The sequence below is a fragment of the Harpia harpyja genome, chromosome 7, assembly GCF_026419915.1.
Source record: "Harpia harpyja isolate bHarHar1 chromosome 7, bHarHar1 primary haplotype, whole genome shotgun sequence".
Taxonomy (NCBI): Eukaryota; Metazoa; Chordata; class Aves; order Accipitriformes; family Accipitridae; genus Harpia; species Harpia harpyja.
This window is the reverse complement of record NC_068946.1, coordinates 55,670,942-55,688,152: the sequence shown is the minus strand read 5'-3', so window position 1 is coordinate 55,688,152 and position 17,211 is coordinate 55,670,942. Positions and strand designations below refer to the sequence as shown.

At 38.4% G+C, this 17,211-nt stretch overlaps 1 protein-coding gene and 1 long non-coding RNA gene across 8 annotated transcripts in view; both read left to right on the top strand.

Moving 5' to 3' along the window:
- Window positions 1-15,247, top strand: part of CACNB4 (calcium voltage-gated channel auxiliary subunit beta 4) — a 111,988-nt gene extending 96,741 nt beyond the window's left edge. For 3 of the 7 annotated variants that reach the window (XM_052792356.1, XM_052792357.1, XM_052792360.1), the window contains 2 exons: window positions 3,962-4,147; window positions 8,248-15,247. In XM_052792356.1, the coding sequence (XP_052648316.1) occupies window positions 3,962-4,147; window positions 8,248-8,508 (447 nt within the window). In that variant the 3' untranslated portion in view covers window positions 8,509-15,247. The other 4 variants (XR_008235963.1, XR_008235964.1, XM_052792359.1 and 1 more) reach the window with 4 other exon arrangements.
- On the top strand, window positions 5,569-7,864 carry LOC128144057 (uncharacterized). The gene is made up of 2 exons (XR_008235966.1): window positions 5,569-6,860; window positions 6,928-7,864. It is a non-coding gene; the product is annotated as an uncharacterized LOC128144057 (long non-coding RNA).
- Window positions 15,248-17,211: the final 1,964 nt, after the last annotated feature.

Here is a 17,211-nt window from a genome sequence, read left to right as displayed (position 1 = left end):
ACAGCCTTGTTTGCTCTTTATACAGCGATTTCCTCTTATTCCGCTCAGGTTTGCTCACATCAGTTGAAATGAGGCAAGTAGCTGTGTTGATTGAAATAAAGAGTGTGCAGCAGCAAGATGCATGTTGTAGCTTGTTCGTTGCATCATGGCACTTAGATTGTCCATCCCCAGGATCCAGTAAACTCTCCCTTAACACCCAATCCTGTAATTGTATTTTGTTGCCTAAGGCAACAAAGTGAGACCCCATCTGGATAAGAAAAATATTTCCAAATTTCAGGGTATCCAGATTTCAAACATGTGACTGTACTTACTCAGAGGCTGCCTTCCGCTCTGACTTGCACAACAGCCTTCTGCAGAAACCGTCTGATCAGTTTTGCACTGCTTGATTTCAAGAAAGTTATTGCTCACTTAGAGCACCCAAAGGGAGATGACAGTCTTGGTTAAGTTTAAATTAAAGGACCAAGTTGATCCATTATTTAATTCAGTAAAAGTATACTGCTAAGACCGAAGACCCTGCTATCTTGCCTTCTGCACTGTGACCTGCTTCATCTGTTTTGCAGCTCAAATTCCTGCAAGAGGAGTATTTGTTTAAAGTGAAGGTACTTGAAAACCATAAAACCCTCACTCTTTTTCATTTGCTGAGAGCCAGCCTTAAGTAATCAGATGGTGCTGTGTGTCTAGACATTTTAAAAATAGCTGTCTTTTTTGGCATATTTAAGTTCAGGAACTGCTTTCATTATTAATTCCTTGCTAATCTTTCACTGATGCTGCTCAAGCCAGTGCTAAGCGTGCCTACCACGCCATGACTCCGTTAAGCAGGAACATTATATGGCTCAAAGAAACATGAACTGTACTAACCATACAGCTTTAAATACACTAGTCATATACAGTTCATTATGATAATTTTTTTTTTAACTTTTTGATTCATGCCAATGCCAAGAGAGGGTACATATCCCTCTGGTCTATTTGACATAACCTAAAAAATACCAGAAATTATACTCTAGCAGAAGTAAAATGCATTGGTATTGTTAAAAATAGCCAGTACACCAGATATATCTACAAGTTCAAATTCCTCCTCCTTCTCAGGTACACCTCCAACCTTGCAGTTCTGTCTGGGGCATCTTTTCCCCCAGAGCCTGAGCTCACCTTCCCTGAGCTCAGAGAGTAAGATGCAATTTGGGGTTGCCCTTAGCTGTACTAACTCTGGGCTATGCCTGCGGCTCAGTCCCTCTCACACTCCCTCTCCCGAGCATTCCTGTGGGTGAGGAGGATGCCTCTGTAGTCGTGACCATTTTATTTTGTGTTGCTAACGTGGGTAATGCACCTAGAGTATTTCACAGTGGTTATGCAGTAAACTAAAAGAAATAGCAGAGGACAGTGGCAACTAATTTTATCTTCTCTTCAGGAAAGACCACTGCTTTAATGTATATCACTTAAGAAATACTAGTATATGGAAATGCTCATATGGTAACTATTGTACGCATGTTGTAAGAAAACATTGCGGTGAATAAAAGTAATTGTAAGGAAAACTGGGAAAATTGCTTTACTCCATGACGCTTGCAAACAAGGATCCCCTTAAAAGATTCTTTCCTCCCAAATACACAGAAATAGAACGAACACACGTTAGCTATGAGCAGAACTGTTAAATGCAAGAAAAAAACCCGAGTGCTTTCTCTGTAATTCATTTTCCCTGTAAAACAATGTAGAGCCCTGGCATCAGGATCCTGCCAGTTTTGCAGTTTTTCCAAGTGACCTTCAAATGACAGCCTGAGAGGCTCACCATTACCAGTCCTCGTGTTATTTTACAGTTAACTGTTAAAAAGGTGACAGTACTACTGAAACTGTTAAAAGTTCTTTCTCCCTAAATGCAATTTAATTGAGATCACTGTCAAAACACCACATGAAGCTACATACCATCACAGAGCTGGGTGGTTTAGGTATGTTAGCTAGAGTATTAGCTGTGCATTTCTTAGAAGTGCATGAAGCTTTACTCCGTTAAGTATGAACCCGTAGGCAGCAGTACTGGCGTTTCCATCTCCAATGTCTTTGTCTTACCTCCACCTTGCAGCACGCTCAGTTAAGCCAATACAGCATTTTGTAAGCTCCCTAAATCAACTGATCCAGGTTAAAAAGAAACTTGAGAAACAGTTCCCTAGTTTAGCAGGAGGAGGTTGGAGGGTGTTGGAAGAGTATTCATTGACCTGCTTGCTGCTAAAACCCCATGCAGCTGAAAATATGCCTTGAGACAGAATTACCTTGCAACCTGCAAAGCTGGGTTTTGTACAGCCAGCCAGAGTTGCTCTCAAATCAGTGGCCAGCTATGCAAAGAATGAGCAGTGCCGGAGAACTGCTTACTAGTCGCAGACCAGAAAGTGACAATATTCATTTTTATTTACGAAAACACATATTATATTCCAAGTGTAGTATTCTAATTTCTTTTCCAAAGCAAAGTATGTGTAAGCAAACCACATTCTTTTATTTCCTAACTTAACTACGTTTGAATTACTTCTTCCACAAATGATGATGTGAGTGATATAATGGAATATGTAGTCTATCAACATGTGTTTAAATAGCAAAGGAGGGTCTAAAAGGTATAGGTAAATAGAGGAGCAAAATGAGCAGCAATAAACACTGAATTTGACCAAAGGATGTAGTGTTAGGAGTATTCTTATTAGAAGAAAACTTCATACTTGCTGGCAGAGGAGGAAACATTTCTCTACTGTGGTGGTAAGAGAGAATAAATTAAAAACTAAATAAAATGGCTTTAGTATTAAAGTAAGTTCTGGACCAGACTTTTGGGTGGAAGGTAGATGCATGACCAAGATTTATGATAAATTCATCATGCAGTTTTATATCTTACTCTTTAGATGTCAGCTTTATTTGTATTTTGGATAGATCTGTAAATATGCATGGAGGAAAAGCAGCCTGTGGTTTGTATCGGTTACTCTGAACACTTGCAACACCTGCACGTATTTTCATTTCCTGTGCTATTTTCACAATATTTTTTTTCCACTAAGGCGTGAGTTAAGATTAAAGATGAGGTGCGAAATTTCACTGCTGAAAATATGTATATATTTCTCTTGAGGGGCTCAGTTTATGGTGGCTTATTATCAGCTCTTTGTTATCAGCACTCGTCATGCTGATAATCTAAAAACATTGTCTGCAGAGTGTCCCTTTGACTTCTTGGGTAGCACAGAAGCCACATGGCTTTGAATTCCTTCCCCGTTCACTGGTAAATAGCCTCTCTGTGGATTGCACGGTGAGCAGGTCTGAGGCAAGTACCAGGACCTGCACTAATGGTCAGGTACTGTCCCCTGGTAAACAGATTTTACAGGGAAAGAGGTCGTACCTGCATGGTCTTGCAGATTTGAGAACAGATAGGTAAGACTATCCAGATAGGCATAAATGAAGGTAGTTAAAAAACAGTGCATGGAGATAGTCTCTGCAGAATTCCCAGCTGTAAGTATCTGAACAGCTGGATGTCCTGCAGTAGCCTTGCTGAAGCAGAAATACTGCTGCTAACAGAAATGCACCCTGTGTTCACTGAAGTGGAAATGGTTTTAGGGGCATCGTCACTCTGGAAATGTGTTCACAATTAGAATGAGAGAAGTATGCATGAGGCCGTGAGTCCAAAACCATTGCAAAGCACCCCTGTGTTACTCTGACACCTAGCTTCAGTTCCTATCTTAGAGCAAAATAAATTCATTAAAGGAGTCTTGCGCCTTTGAGCGTGGTAGGGCTCATGCAGTGTCTAGTGAACCTCGCTGAAAGGATACAGTGACTTCTGAGAGCTTTGGCTTTTGATCACCTTATAAGCCCACTTGTATAACTTTCTTTTGCAATCCCATGCTCTGATTCTTATTTACTGAATATTAAAGGATTAGCGTGATGAGAATTGTTAAACAACTCTTTCTTTTCATCAGTAACATTGTAACGAACCAAACTTTGTTGTTGTGATCAGGAAATGTTTGATGTAATTTTGGATGAAAATCAGCTTGAAGATGCTTGCGAACACTTGGCAGAATATCTTGAGGCGTACTGGCGTGCTACTCACACCACCAGTAGCACACCCATGACTCCTCTCCTTGGACGAAATTTAGGATCCACTGCACTTTCACCATATCCTGCTGCAATCTCTGGATTACAGGTATGAAAATACATTTCAGCCCCAAACACCAGTGCAGATCAGGTGGGGTTTTTTAATCTATGGGAAAATAGTGTAATATGTCTTATATAGCATAACTTGTATTTGCTTCATTAGTTATTATTCACTGTTTGGCTACTGCCAGCAGTAAGAAGGCAAGCTAAGGCCCATAATCGGTGAAGAAGCAGTTAGTCAGCTGAGTGCTGAAGCGCTGTGACTGCTTGCTCTTTAACGGGAAGTAAAACGGCCATAAATTTTCTGGCAAGGAGTGAGTTCTTGAGAAAGAGTTAAATGACACTCTGTTAAGTGGTATTGTAGCCATATTAGAAAATGGCCTTTTTTTAACCGGGAAAAAACATCACTGCAAATGAGACCCTGTAAGACTGAGAATACGGATGTACAGTGTGTCACAGCAGTTGAGCTAACAGCTACTGTATTTAAGAATGCAGAACAGTGTCTGTAATGATCCCTTTTATTTCTACCCTCATAACTTCACAAAACATTCACTTTTGGGTGAAAAACTTCCATGCTTGTCTCTTGTATCAGCAAAATGCCTTCACCTTTTTGAGTTCTTTGAGTGTGAATAAAATACATTTTTTTTATCCATTCAAAAAAATTCTGACCATTTTTTTCCACAGGGATAGCTCAAAAACGGCTGAACTTTGAAACTTCAAACGTGGCATGTAAATAGTCCTTAATGAGAAGTACGTGCTTTACTAAGTTTGAAAACAGAAAATGTTTTTTATTAATAGTTATGAATGCTTGAGAAGATCAGGATTGCAGCGAACTTCTAAGTCTGAAAGTTTCAGAAGGAGTTCTGTATGTGTGTGACTTTCTAGGAGTGTGCACTTTCTAATGTATGTCAAAAGTAGAGTTGAGCAAATTACGTTTAATGAATAATTCACCTGACAAATGTAACCTCTGTTCTGCTTGTAGAGTATCTGGAAGCAGGTAACAATTTTTAAGGAAATGATGCATTGTTCAGTGTTTTCAAATAACATAAAGCTGTTTTTTCTGTGAGAGAATTGCACTTCACTGAAGGTGCATGATACTTGATACTCACATTTCTAATGCTGTGCTTGATTTTATTAGGATCAGTAAGCCACTGTTTCCTGACTGGCTGAATGCACAAGCACTGTTCTATTGCTAATAACATGCACATGTAAACTGTTGTTTCCATTTTCACTTGCCTTAAAATTTCAGTTTTCCATCCCTTCATGACAATAAAATGCCATCTGCAGAACTTTCACCTCTTCAGTTTCATTTTGAAAACTGGGTGTATCCACAGAATTTTTTTCAGGCATTTATTTCTCTCTGATCAATGGACACCAGCAGTAACTGTGAAATGTTGCTCCATTTACTTAGGGAAAACTCACACTGAAGATGAAAATCACCCCTGTGCAGTGGGCTGGCTGAAGGTATGCATCACTTAATCCCCACTTCACCCTAATTGTGAAGGCTTAGGTGGGACTTGAATGGTGCTAGTTCTCTGCAGAGGGGTAAATTTCTCCCTGACTGAATGATGCCCAACTAGAGACTGCAGGATTTGGCTTTCAGTGCCACTTAAGTGTTCAGGCCCGTTTAAAGAGTTCTGGTGTTTTACATGGTTATCTCGCAGTAAAGACTTCCATCATCTGAAGTGCTTATGCACCTAGAGGTTTTATACTAATTCAAGACTTCAGAAGGATTTGAATCAGTTTTAACTGTAATGATGTGGTATGGTAATTACAAAGCACTCATGCAAATCCTAGGAATTAAACTAGCTTAGGTGCTTATGATACATTAAGAATTTATACTTCTTATGACCTTGTGACTCCTTCTCGCCTGATACCTTGGGGAACTGAATACCAAAAGCCCAGAGCCTTGTGTAACAGTCACACCTGAGAAGGATACAGATTTGCTGGGACAATCTGTACATACTTCACCTAATCGGGACTTAGGAGTATTCCTTTTTTTACTTGATTGTGGCCTGGACTTCAGTTTACTGAAGATCGAAACTACTGATTTAACTTAAGTCTTTGGGCTTCACAAAGGTCATCAGGGTGAAATTAAACGGTATAGATACGGAAGAGTCAGAGTAAAAGAGAGGGTACAGGCGACAGCATGCTCCAGCTGTATCCCATCACACCGTGTGTGGTACACCTGCCAAAGCCAGTGGTCATTTGATCCTTGGTCATGACCTTGCCTAAAAGGGGAAGATGTTGATGTTGAGCTCTGTGTGTTTGCAGTCCTCAACAGGAAGAGTAAATTTTGTCATTGCTGACTCCTAGGGGCCAGTTGTTTGCCTTTGTAGCTAATCCCTGGGTAGCTCTAAACCTACACAGTTTGGTCTAATTTCAGAGAATGGACTTAAATCCTATAGTTCAAGTTTTGGGGATATGTGTTTCTTAGGCTCCAGGGGATTTGCATTTTAAGTCCGTTACTGCAGAAAACATAATGCAGCTTATCACTCCAATTGTGCTGCAGGATCAAAAGTTATTTGGGGCATAAGACCAGCATGTAACCACACCAGTTTTATGCCATGCTTACACCTCTCGGGAGGTGAATACCGGGATCAGAACGACTACACAATCGAGGTAGGGAAACAGGAAGGTTTCTAGAAAGGAGCAGGTTGCAGCCAGAGAGGTAAATTACTACAGGGAAGATAGGGGGTGTGAGCACAGAAAGTTAAAGTTGGAACTGATTAGGTGATTATATATCAAAATTGCATGGCTAGGTCAAATAAATGATACAGATCATTGTTGCAGCTGATTAGGTGATTATATATCAAAATTGATGTCTAGGTCAAATAAATATGAGAAGTATAATTTGTGAAGAAAATATGTGGACTTTGACATATAATCACTACTAAAACAGGATGCTATAAGGAAAACTTGGGGATAATGTGGTAGAAGTTGCTACCCAGTAGCTGAGTGTGTGAATCTGCAGAAGGGCACCTTTTCCATGCCGGCTCGTTAGGTGGAATCTCTCAGTGAGTAACCTTGGTAGCATCGATCCACACAAAGAGATACGACATCGTATCTGCTGTGCTGTAAATGTATACCCATCTGCACAGTTACTTCCCCTTGCAGACAAGCCTTTTGTTATAAATTATGCAGCTAAACAGTTGCCATACAGAGAGGGTGTAGCAATAGGAGGAAGGTTTTATAGCGCAGAGAGCATCGGCCAGAATTCAGAACTGAGGGGAGCAGACGATGCTGGTGCTGTCTGTGCGCAGGAACCTGAGGCCACGAGAGTGCAACTGTTGCAGCAGCATTCTCTTGGCAGTTACAGGATCAGAAGAATGACATTGGGTGTGTAATCTAGAGAAAGAAAAGTATTGACCGGGTTTGTTCTGAGAGTATGGATGGGTATACTTTTGAGAGGTTTAATGTGTGATGACAGCAAATTTTTTTCAGGCTATTTCTTCATTGTGCCAGTTCACTGGCAAAAAATATGAACTAATTTTGTTCATGTGACAAATGTAGCACATTATCATTACGGGAACGTGAGGATAGCAAAGGCTAAACCTTTTAATTAATAAATTATCTTAGAAAAGGATTTTCTGTCAACATATTTAAAGTATTTATTATGTTTTAGTTGAAAGAATTTGTTCATCTCTAATAATTTTAGCCACCCCTTAGCTGCCTGGTTAGGAGTCCATCATTTGTTTGGTCATATGAAGGTTTTTAAATAAGGCTCAGAGCTGGACCTTTTAAAAAAAAAAAAAACCAAAAAACCAAGAAACATCTTCAGATGTTTTCTAAAACCACATAAATCAATGCTCAAAATTTTCTAAGCAGAATAGAAGCATGAATGTTACGTTCATGATCAGAGAAAAGTGATAAATGCTGAATACATCAGCTCACTTTTCATGCTAAATGGCCTGTGATATTTAACAAGGTGAATACCTTAAGGTACACATTGTAATACTGTGTTTGGTCTGCTTTCAGCTCTAGGAACCAGACTATTCTTGTAACCCATTCCTGTAGCATACAGACTTTAATATAAAATGAATAACACAAAAGTGGATGGATTCTGAAAGACCTCAGAATAAGTCTCAAGCTAAAAAATGTAAAATACTCTTTGTCTGTATTAATGCTTGGATTCTTTGGCACTCGTAGAGCCAGCGTATGAGGCACAGCAGCCATTCTACAGAGAACTCTCCAATTGAGCGACGAAGTCTAATGACCTCAGATGAAAATTATCACAATGAAAGGGCTCGGAAGAGCAGGAACCGCTTGTCTTCCAGTTCCCAACACAGCCGAGATCACTATCCTCTAGTGGAAGAAGAATACTCTGACTCATACCAGGACACTTACAAACCCCATAGGAACCGAGGATCCCCTGGAGGATATAGCCATGATTCACGACACAGGCTTTGAGTTCAAGAACCTGGGGAAAAACAGTATTCATCAGTTGATAACTTGCCATAACGTAGCTAGGAAAAAAAAATCATCTTAATTTGGCAGGTGTAACGCGGTTATACTGAAGTTGCACTCTGCTGTCATTTGATGTTAAGTAGGGGGCAAAAAAAAGTTACCATGCCCTTATGTTTATGCCCGATCATATAGATTGTTTTTTGGGTTTTTTTTTTAGTACAGCATTTGCATTTATAGCCATACTTTTTCTTGTCATTAGATATTAGACACATCCGTTTGTAATTTAGGGTACTTATCAAGGCACTTATAACATAATTTCCTGTGCTGGAAATTCCAAGTGACCAGTTCCAGTTGGAACCAATTTATAAACCAATTCCTGTTGGAATTTGGGTGAATTGACTGGAAAGTCGACTTGAGCATGTTGCAATCAATTGAAAAAAAATATAAATGAAAAATCTGAAAATTACAAACCACTAGAAGCCAGAAAGTCAGCTACAGTATTTGTTTGCTGGAAGCTCAATTTACATTTGAAGTTAGAATAAAAGGATTTATTCTAACTACTTATTTCCAGAATGGCTTATTCAGACAAACCAAATGTAAACTATTGAGAGTGCCAAATATCACAAATTATTGCAGCAGTTACAAAATACTTTCCAGTTTGAAATTATTTTTAGACCTGGCATGAATGTTGCAGCAAAATGATTTCTTTAGTTTAGCCAGTACTGACATTTTTGTTGCGGTCAGCAATGATGAACTGTGACAGGACAAGGGGAAATAGAAACGGGAAAATGAACAAACTTAAGAATAGTTTGTGTGGTTAGAGGTTGAGAATAGTCTTTTTTTTTTTCTCTTGTTTACCTGAATACAGCTAGTATTCCCAAAATGGAACATTAGTGTATAGATACATAATATTTTTTCTCCCATTTTTAGTATTCTGCCTTTTTAAATGGAAAACAATACACTCTTCTTACCCAGTGTGTAGAGTACCTACATTCCAGTACATCTGAGTACCTACTTATACGTTACATCTTTCAAAATCCATCTTTGAATGTCTGAAAATTCCAGCATCGCACAAGAACTCTCCAGAAGATCAGTTCAAATTTCAGTATTGAAATCTGAGGGAAGGGAGTGGGGTTAAATATTTGTAAAAGATAAACACTTAAAATAACATATTGGTCAGAATTAGCTTGCAATAAAAATGGAGTATGAGAAAAAAATCTGCTCACAGTAAAGTCGTAGAGCTGACGTTTTTGATTCAAAGAACTATGATAAATCTTTGGAGGTATTACTGCCTTACTTCCTAACAATCACTTCTTTTCACCTATTGAGTCATCAGTTTCTTCAAATAGAAAAATTTATGTTTTTGGACCTTATGTCTTACATGATCAGTGAAGCCTTAGATCCAATGTGACTGAAAAATTTACCATAATTGACCGTTTTGTACAACCCACTAATGTCTTTAAGCAGAGACTCCTGAAATTCCCCACTGCATGCATTTTCTAAAATTGACAGAACTATGCTGAACATGCATTTTTTTATGCAGGTTCACATCATCGTTATTTTTTTCAAATATGAGGATCATTAACTTTTATATTTGCTTATTTTCTTCCCAAAGCCTGCTAAAAGTAGGCTTTAAAAGCATGTAGCACTAAATGAATTTCCTGAATATTACGGTTTCTTCTACTTTCTGGACTAGTTAGCAAAGATCACTGGTATTTTTCACCACCGCTGAGTCTGGTTATCTTCTTGATGTTAACAATGGGAGAAGTAATTCATTTCGTATCTGGTACAACCAAAAATGATGTACATCTCTAGCAGCATTAAAAGATTGTGGATGCATGATTAATTTTTTAAACAACTTCACTGCCTGAAAGGCAGCCTTCAACACCACTAGATGATTCGAATGGGCCAGTTACCGAGAAAAAAAATGAAAATATCTGCATCCATTGGAGTAACAGAGTTAAGAATGGATATGACAGACCTGATCCTGTTTGATTTTCTCAGGCTGAATGCCTGCAGATTCCAAACGAGCATTTAGGCTGAGAAGGCATGGCAAGATCTGGTCTGGGAATGGTAGCTTCAGCTGCCTTCTCTAATATTGTCTGCTATAGCACAGTGGAGCATTCTCCAGTAATTTTTACAAGTCTTTGTTACATGTACAGCACACGTACCTGCATGAGAAAGAAGGCATTAGGCAAAACATTTTTTCTATAAGCTTTAATAAGTTTCTTGTTTGTGTGCATTAAAGTATTAATTGCAAAGGATGCACTGAGATGTATAAACCTAGATTAGACAGCTGTTTATCTTTATTCTGTAGTAGCATTAGGGATCAGATCATTTAACTGCTTGAAGATATTTGCATTTTAATGGCAGGTAGCTGCGAAGCACCTACATATATTTTCTAGTAAACAAGGTTACTGCTTTATCATTTCCTAGACAAAAATGTCATTTAGAGCCTTTTGGAGCCTTGTTTTTAAGTCTTCCATGTCATGCTAGTAAAGGGAAAGATCTACACAACACATATGCACAAATTCCATCACCTGCAGCATCTGAAGTGCCAAAACTACTTTTCTTTGTTCTAATAAAAACAAGCTTGAGAGGGAAGTCATGTATTGTCTTGAAAGACCACATTGAGTTCCTTTATTGTGTGGGTTTAAGTTTACTTTACTCTTGTATGTAATTAGTTTACTCTCTCCTCTCCCACTGCCCATTCCATTTTAATATAAGAAACCAGTTATAAGTGATCCAGCAGGTTTCCTTGCTTGCTGTTTTTTTAATTCTTTGAAGATAGATATATCTTTAAGTACAAATATACTGAACATGCTAATAGATTATTACTTTATTCTAGATACAAGCTATGGGAACTCTTTTATTTTAAAAAGTAAATTATTTTTAGGAAACATGGTAATCAGTAAAAGCTGCAATGTTGATGAGGACATGCTAACTCATAGTATTTGCATTAGAACTTCAGCAATGCTAGCCAGCTGTGTTGTGATTTATTATGCAATGGCGCTATATAAAATTGTGAAGTTCATGTATTCCTGAATGAATACGAGTAAGACTAATTTTGCAGTCCTCGTACCATTTCTTCTTGTTATTAAAATATTATTAAAGATCGGAGTTCTGTTCCTAAGCTCTGGCTTATACAGAGGATTTTAGAAATGTTTATAAAAACCCAATTTTTTTAAGGTTTTTTTTGTTGTTGCTGTTATCTGAGTTTTTCATTAGGACACTTTTGGATTAATGACCATTTAACCAATAAAGGTGGTAACAACAATCTTAATATCTAAAGACAATATATTTCAGTGCATTCATATGTTCATGAATGAATGAACAAAGTACTTTAACAATCCTGAAGCCACTTTAAAGACAATTAATTGTTAAACTTTTAATTTAAAATACTTTGACAAGTTGTATTTAGCAGATGTACAGGTTCTTTTACTAGTTCCATAGATGAAGATTTATCCCATGGGATGTGCAACTTGCAACTGATGATGTTTTCTAACTCGAGTATATTATGCAGTTAACGTTTAAAGGAATGCAACTAAAGCTGTTGTATAACAGTTTCTAGTTTATAAACAATGGGCCAAATTAGATGATCATTTTCTAAACAGGTCAGTCTGGCAAAAGTCGGTTCCTCTGCTTGAGAACTGATAGTGCAGTATGGCCCCACACCTAGATTTTATCCTGAAAAAATCATCTTGCCATGGAAATCAGGTGGTGCCCCTGATTTTGTACTTGATCAGCAAGAGCAGTTTCTGAAGCAAGTGCTCTTACCTCTTGCTAATCACACTACTTCTCAGCTACTGGGCACTCAGCCTGCTTCTAATACCATGTCTTTTTGACTTAACTCTGATGGACCCAGATAAATTAAGTGTGCTTGGGATTGGAGGTGGCTCTGTGACTTGGCAGACACATTTGCAGTGATCGTCCTCACAGTGTTAGTGTTGGGTTTGCTGCAAACAGAAAAACGTTTTACTGTGTTTTCTCCAGGTTTGAAAGCTGCTTCTGAAGTTGGTATTTGGGGGTTTAATCTTTTGTGCTCCTTGCTTTTAAAATAATGTTTAATACGTACTTAAGAGAGTGAAAATTACAAAAAGGAGGAAAGGTAGCCGTAGGAATAACAAGATGACGGTGGTTCCTCTGGATGTGCGTAGGCCCATAGCTTCAATTTCAGTTTGACTGCAAATCTTCTGAATTCAGTTTGGTCTCAATACCGTAGACTTCTCTGAAATGCCCCAGAATCTCATATCTTTACTGACATTACCATTCTCAGAATAATATTGCTAATACTATTACTTTATAGCATACTGATTTGAGTAAGTTAGGGCTTTCATTAGTCACTTTTTCTTTAGGAGTGTATTAAACGTGTCCTCTGCTATATTTTGTTTTACAAATTAAGTGCTTCTGAAGCCTGTCCTTGATTCCATGGTCTTAATTTATTTTTAAAGCAAAAATAATTGGAGGCCACAGATGAAAAAAATCAGATGCATTTTTGTAAGATACCATTTATACAAATCTGTTTTTGCTCCTAAAAATGTGTATTTTAAAATCGGGTTATATTACCCCAGTTGGTATTAATACAGGTTTGGATACAGGGGGTTCTACTACCATGCGTTTTGATGCAGTTACCCCTCATTCCCTCAACTAGTGGTTCTACAAAGAGTAACAAGACTGCAAGATACTGTAATGTAGCCAGTTTTAACTCTGGGGAAATTAAGTTCCCACTATCTTTAAAATCATGCCAAAAGAGAGTATATTATTTGAAGAGTCGTCATTTGAAATAACCTTTGTTAGATTGTTATTCAAGTCTGATTTATTTTATATAGAAAAATAAAGGTATGTCTTTAAAAATAAAGATACATTTTAATAATGTTGTAAAATATATGTAGGGAATTAACTTGGAGAAAGAGCTGAAAATGCTAGTTAGTATTGAAATTTGTGTTAAGATCTCTCTCATTATTTGTGGAATCCATTTAAGAAGTCAAGAGAAATACTGTAATTGAATCCATATAGAGAATGTTGGGAGAAGGTAGAAATCATTTTAAAATGTTAATAAGGGTGTGTCAGTCCTTTATTCCTTTGAAAGCGGTGAAACTGGGAGTAGCATTGGCTTGGTCTCGGTGATGTTTAGTAGACTTGCCTTTTCCCCTCAACTTCCTTGGCAGTGAGTTACTTTCTGGACTAGATCCTACAGACACCTACTACTGGACACAGTGTTTATTACTGTCTTCTCCGAAAGTCAGTATTTGCAAGGTCTGACCATAAATGTCACATACTGATTATCATATGCCTTATCAATATTTCCTGAAAAACAAAGTGTAATTAAATTTAATGCCACAGTCCCCTTTGATATTACTTCTACTCTGTATAAGCAGTAGAAAATCAATACAGTGAGAAAATATATTGTACAGTACAGAATAATATATTTTGCCAATGATGTAAAAACAGAGCAAGGGAAAAGAAGCACATTTGTAATAGCACAAATTTACAATAATTCCACTATTGCATTTGGCATTGTATTTTTGAAAAAAAGGGGTAGATTTTTGATCCAGCGTCAGTGGATTTATTGCATTTTTGATCAGCTTAACTTGCTGTCTGATACTTCAGCAGTTTATTTCTAAGCCTTGCATTTTGCATATGTGATTGATTTTTCAATAACTTGTATTCCTTCCATATTAATTAATGACAAAAAAACCCAACCTTTTAAAATCAGAAAGTCCCCTGCATTCATTTCTGCTAATTTCCTCCTCAAAGCTGAAATTATATTAATAACTTCTGATTTTGGCCAATGTATAGATTTTGGCATATGACTGATGAATATACCATGAATACACTACTAGCCCAAGGTCGGGAATGAAACACTCCCAGTAAATAAGTTCTCGGGGCTACAGAGCTACTTGCTTTTGTGTATGGGGATGGGGAGGTGGGGGAGAGAAGGATGTTATACCCTCAGAGCTGTGGACAAGTCCACCCAAAACTTCCACTGATATTGCTGAGAATAAAATGTAAAGGAAAGTAAGCTTAAGGAATGCATGCTTAGGCCCAAGGTGTATTTACATTTGAAACACGCCCGATTCTCTTCTCCTGCAGGGAGAGAGAAAGTCAGTGACGTTGTACAAGAACAGCATAGGAAGAGAATCAAGCAAAATGCAAATTGTATGTATGCCTGCAGAAACAGAGGGGTGAAGAAAGAAGATGAAAACAGCTATTCAAACTGCAAACTACGGACCTTGGGCTTCTCAGATACCAGAAGATCTCTGTTTCTCACCCAAACTGGTTCCCAGTGAGAGCATGGCAGTGCTACCTCCAGCCTCACTGGGAGCCAGTTCAGAGTCACACTGGTAAAGACATTACTGCCTTTACTAATTAAAAAAAAAAAAAACAAAACAACCCCGAAACCACAAATTCGTGTTTTCTGCTGATTTGCCCCTTTCTGTTTTTACTTCTGTAGTTACTGTATGTGTAGCATTCTACAAGGCATGCTGGGTAAAATATACTATGCAAATGTGTACAGTGTTGCATGCTTTGCTCTCCCTCTGCTTTTAGTGGCTTTCAAAGAAAGAAAAAAAAAAGTGTTGTTATTTTTGTGATCAGAATCATTTAAAAAAGAAAATGCAGACTGCATGCTGATAGTATCCTCATTTCTATGGATTTGTTTTATGGAATTTAGGTGTACAAAAATGAACTGCATTACAATAACTTTTCTACAATAAATGAAAAAACTATAAACCATTTAAAAGTCTTTTAAGTCTCTTTCTATTCTGCACTCCAGATTGGAAAAAAGCTCTGAAGAGTCACTTGAGGAAACTGTTCAGTGTTGGGGTATTTTTATTGTTTGCCGATAGATTTTGGCAGCAGCTTCACGTGTTAGCATTTTTGGTAAAAATTAATGAGATTCTGAAGAAGGAGATGCATCTGGTCTGTGAAATGAATGATGTTTATTTTTAAATCTATCTGCTCTTAAATAGCTGCAACTGAGAGATACATAAATACATGTAACATCTCACTGTTGCATCGAGAAGTAAAATACTTCCAGCCAACTGCTCAGTTGAAGGATTCTCACGAACGTTAATGGTCTTTGGATCTGGTCCTGAGTATGATTTCATACTAATTTAAAATTGGTTCCTAGACAGAAACAAGCATCAGAATGATGTGAGGTATTAAGGATCGAACGAATAATTAAAAGAAAATGAAATGCTCTTTATAGTATCTTGAAAACAAGAAAGCACTGAAAGATGCTGCCTCTAGCAGGGAGTTCCATGTTGCCTCTTCCAGAGAGTGAATAACAGGAACCAGCAACCTAACAGAGATGCTGTGATTGTCAAAAAAACCTGGAGGTACAGTGCTTTCAAACTCGGTACGGCAGCAGGGGACCAAACCAGCTCTACAGCAGCACGGGGTTATCTTAGCCCTACCAGGCCAGCAAGGGCATTGTGTGGCTGGGTTCCCTGTGCTGCTGCCCTTCTCTTCGGGTTCGTGCCGGAGGGGAGAGCGGTGGTGGCGTCGGCAGGGCTCGGGCACTTTTCACCCGTTGGGGCGTTCCTCTCGCATCTCTCCAGGCCCGGCGTTGCCTGCGAGAGCTGGTTGCACAGTGTTTGCTTCCTCAGCGTTTCTGTCGGGCGCCTGCCTTCGAAGGACACAAATACATTTGCCAGGTAAGTTGCGTGTTACGTGTGAATTAACATTGGCTTTTACGTATCTAATGCATGTGCAGGGCTTTCAAAATTCTGTTTAATTGAATTATATTGTCTAAGTGTTCAAAATCGGATATAAGCATGCAAGTTTTCATCTAAGCTGTTAATAAAAAGCTTAAGGTCTTTCAAATAAATATAACTGAGCAAAAATGTATTCTTTTGTGTGTTTTCCTATGATCCTAGAAGTTCATAAGCCACCTATCTTGTCCGTCTTCTCTATGCATTCGGGTTTCTTCTGTGTAGAAGTATTTTCCCCTCCATTGGTGACATCTTACCGTAGGCAGACGACACGCTTCTGCAGCATAGAAATGCTCAGATGCCCCACTGTCTGCCTCACAGGTTGCTTGGAACAAAATGTACACGACCTGAAAAAGGCTTTTGGAATTTCCAGGAGGAAACTGTGTAACTGTATTCACGGTAAGCCATGACGATTTGAGTGCTTTCTTAGAAGGCTTCCACCAGCAACAGGAAGCCCAACGTCAGTGTTAGCACGTAAAAAAGCAGCAGTACAATACAGGTTAAACCAGGCTGCCATACACCTGTCTTAAACGGTAATTTAACTAACAGAGGGAAGCCAGAGATAACAATAGCTTCCTAGTCCTAAAATACATCAACAGACAGTTCCTGCTCTATACCTTGATTTTCCTTTCGCCTTCCCCCCATCAGCTTCTCCAAAGCCACTGCACGTGGCTAGCAGACCTCCTCGCTTGTCCTAAGAGGAATACATGAATCTTGGGAACTCCAGCAGTTGAACAGTACAGAAGGTTATTTGTGCATTGCACTACATATGATAAAGCATCGCTACTTTTCTAGAGTCATGCTGATTGTCATGTTTGAGGTTAGAAATTAGCGATATAATTCTAAAACAGCAGACCAAAACCATAAAGGGTAAACAGCCTTCATATTAAAAGAGACTTTTTTTTTTTTTTTTTTCCCCCACAGACTGCCAGTGACTGTTGCAAACAAAGGTTTCACAGACTAGCCAAGTATCTGGGCTAACTGTGTTCTT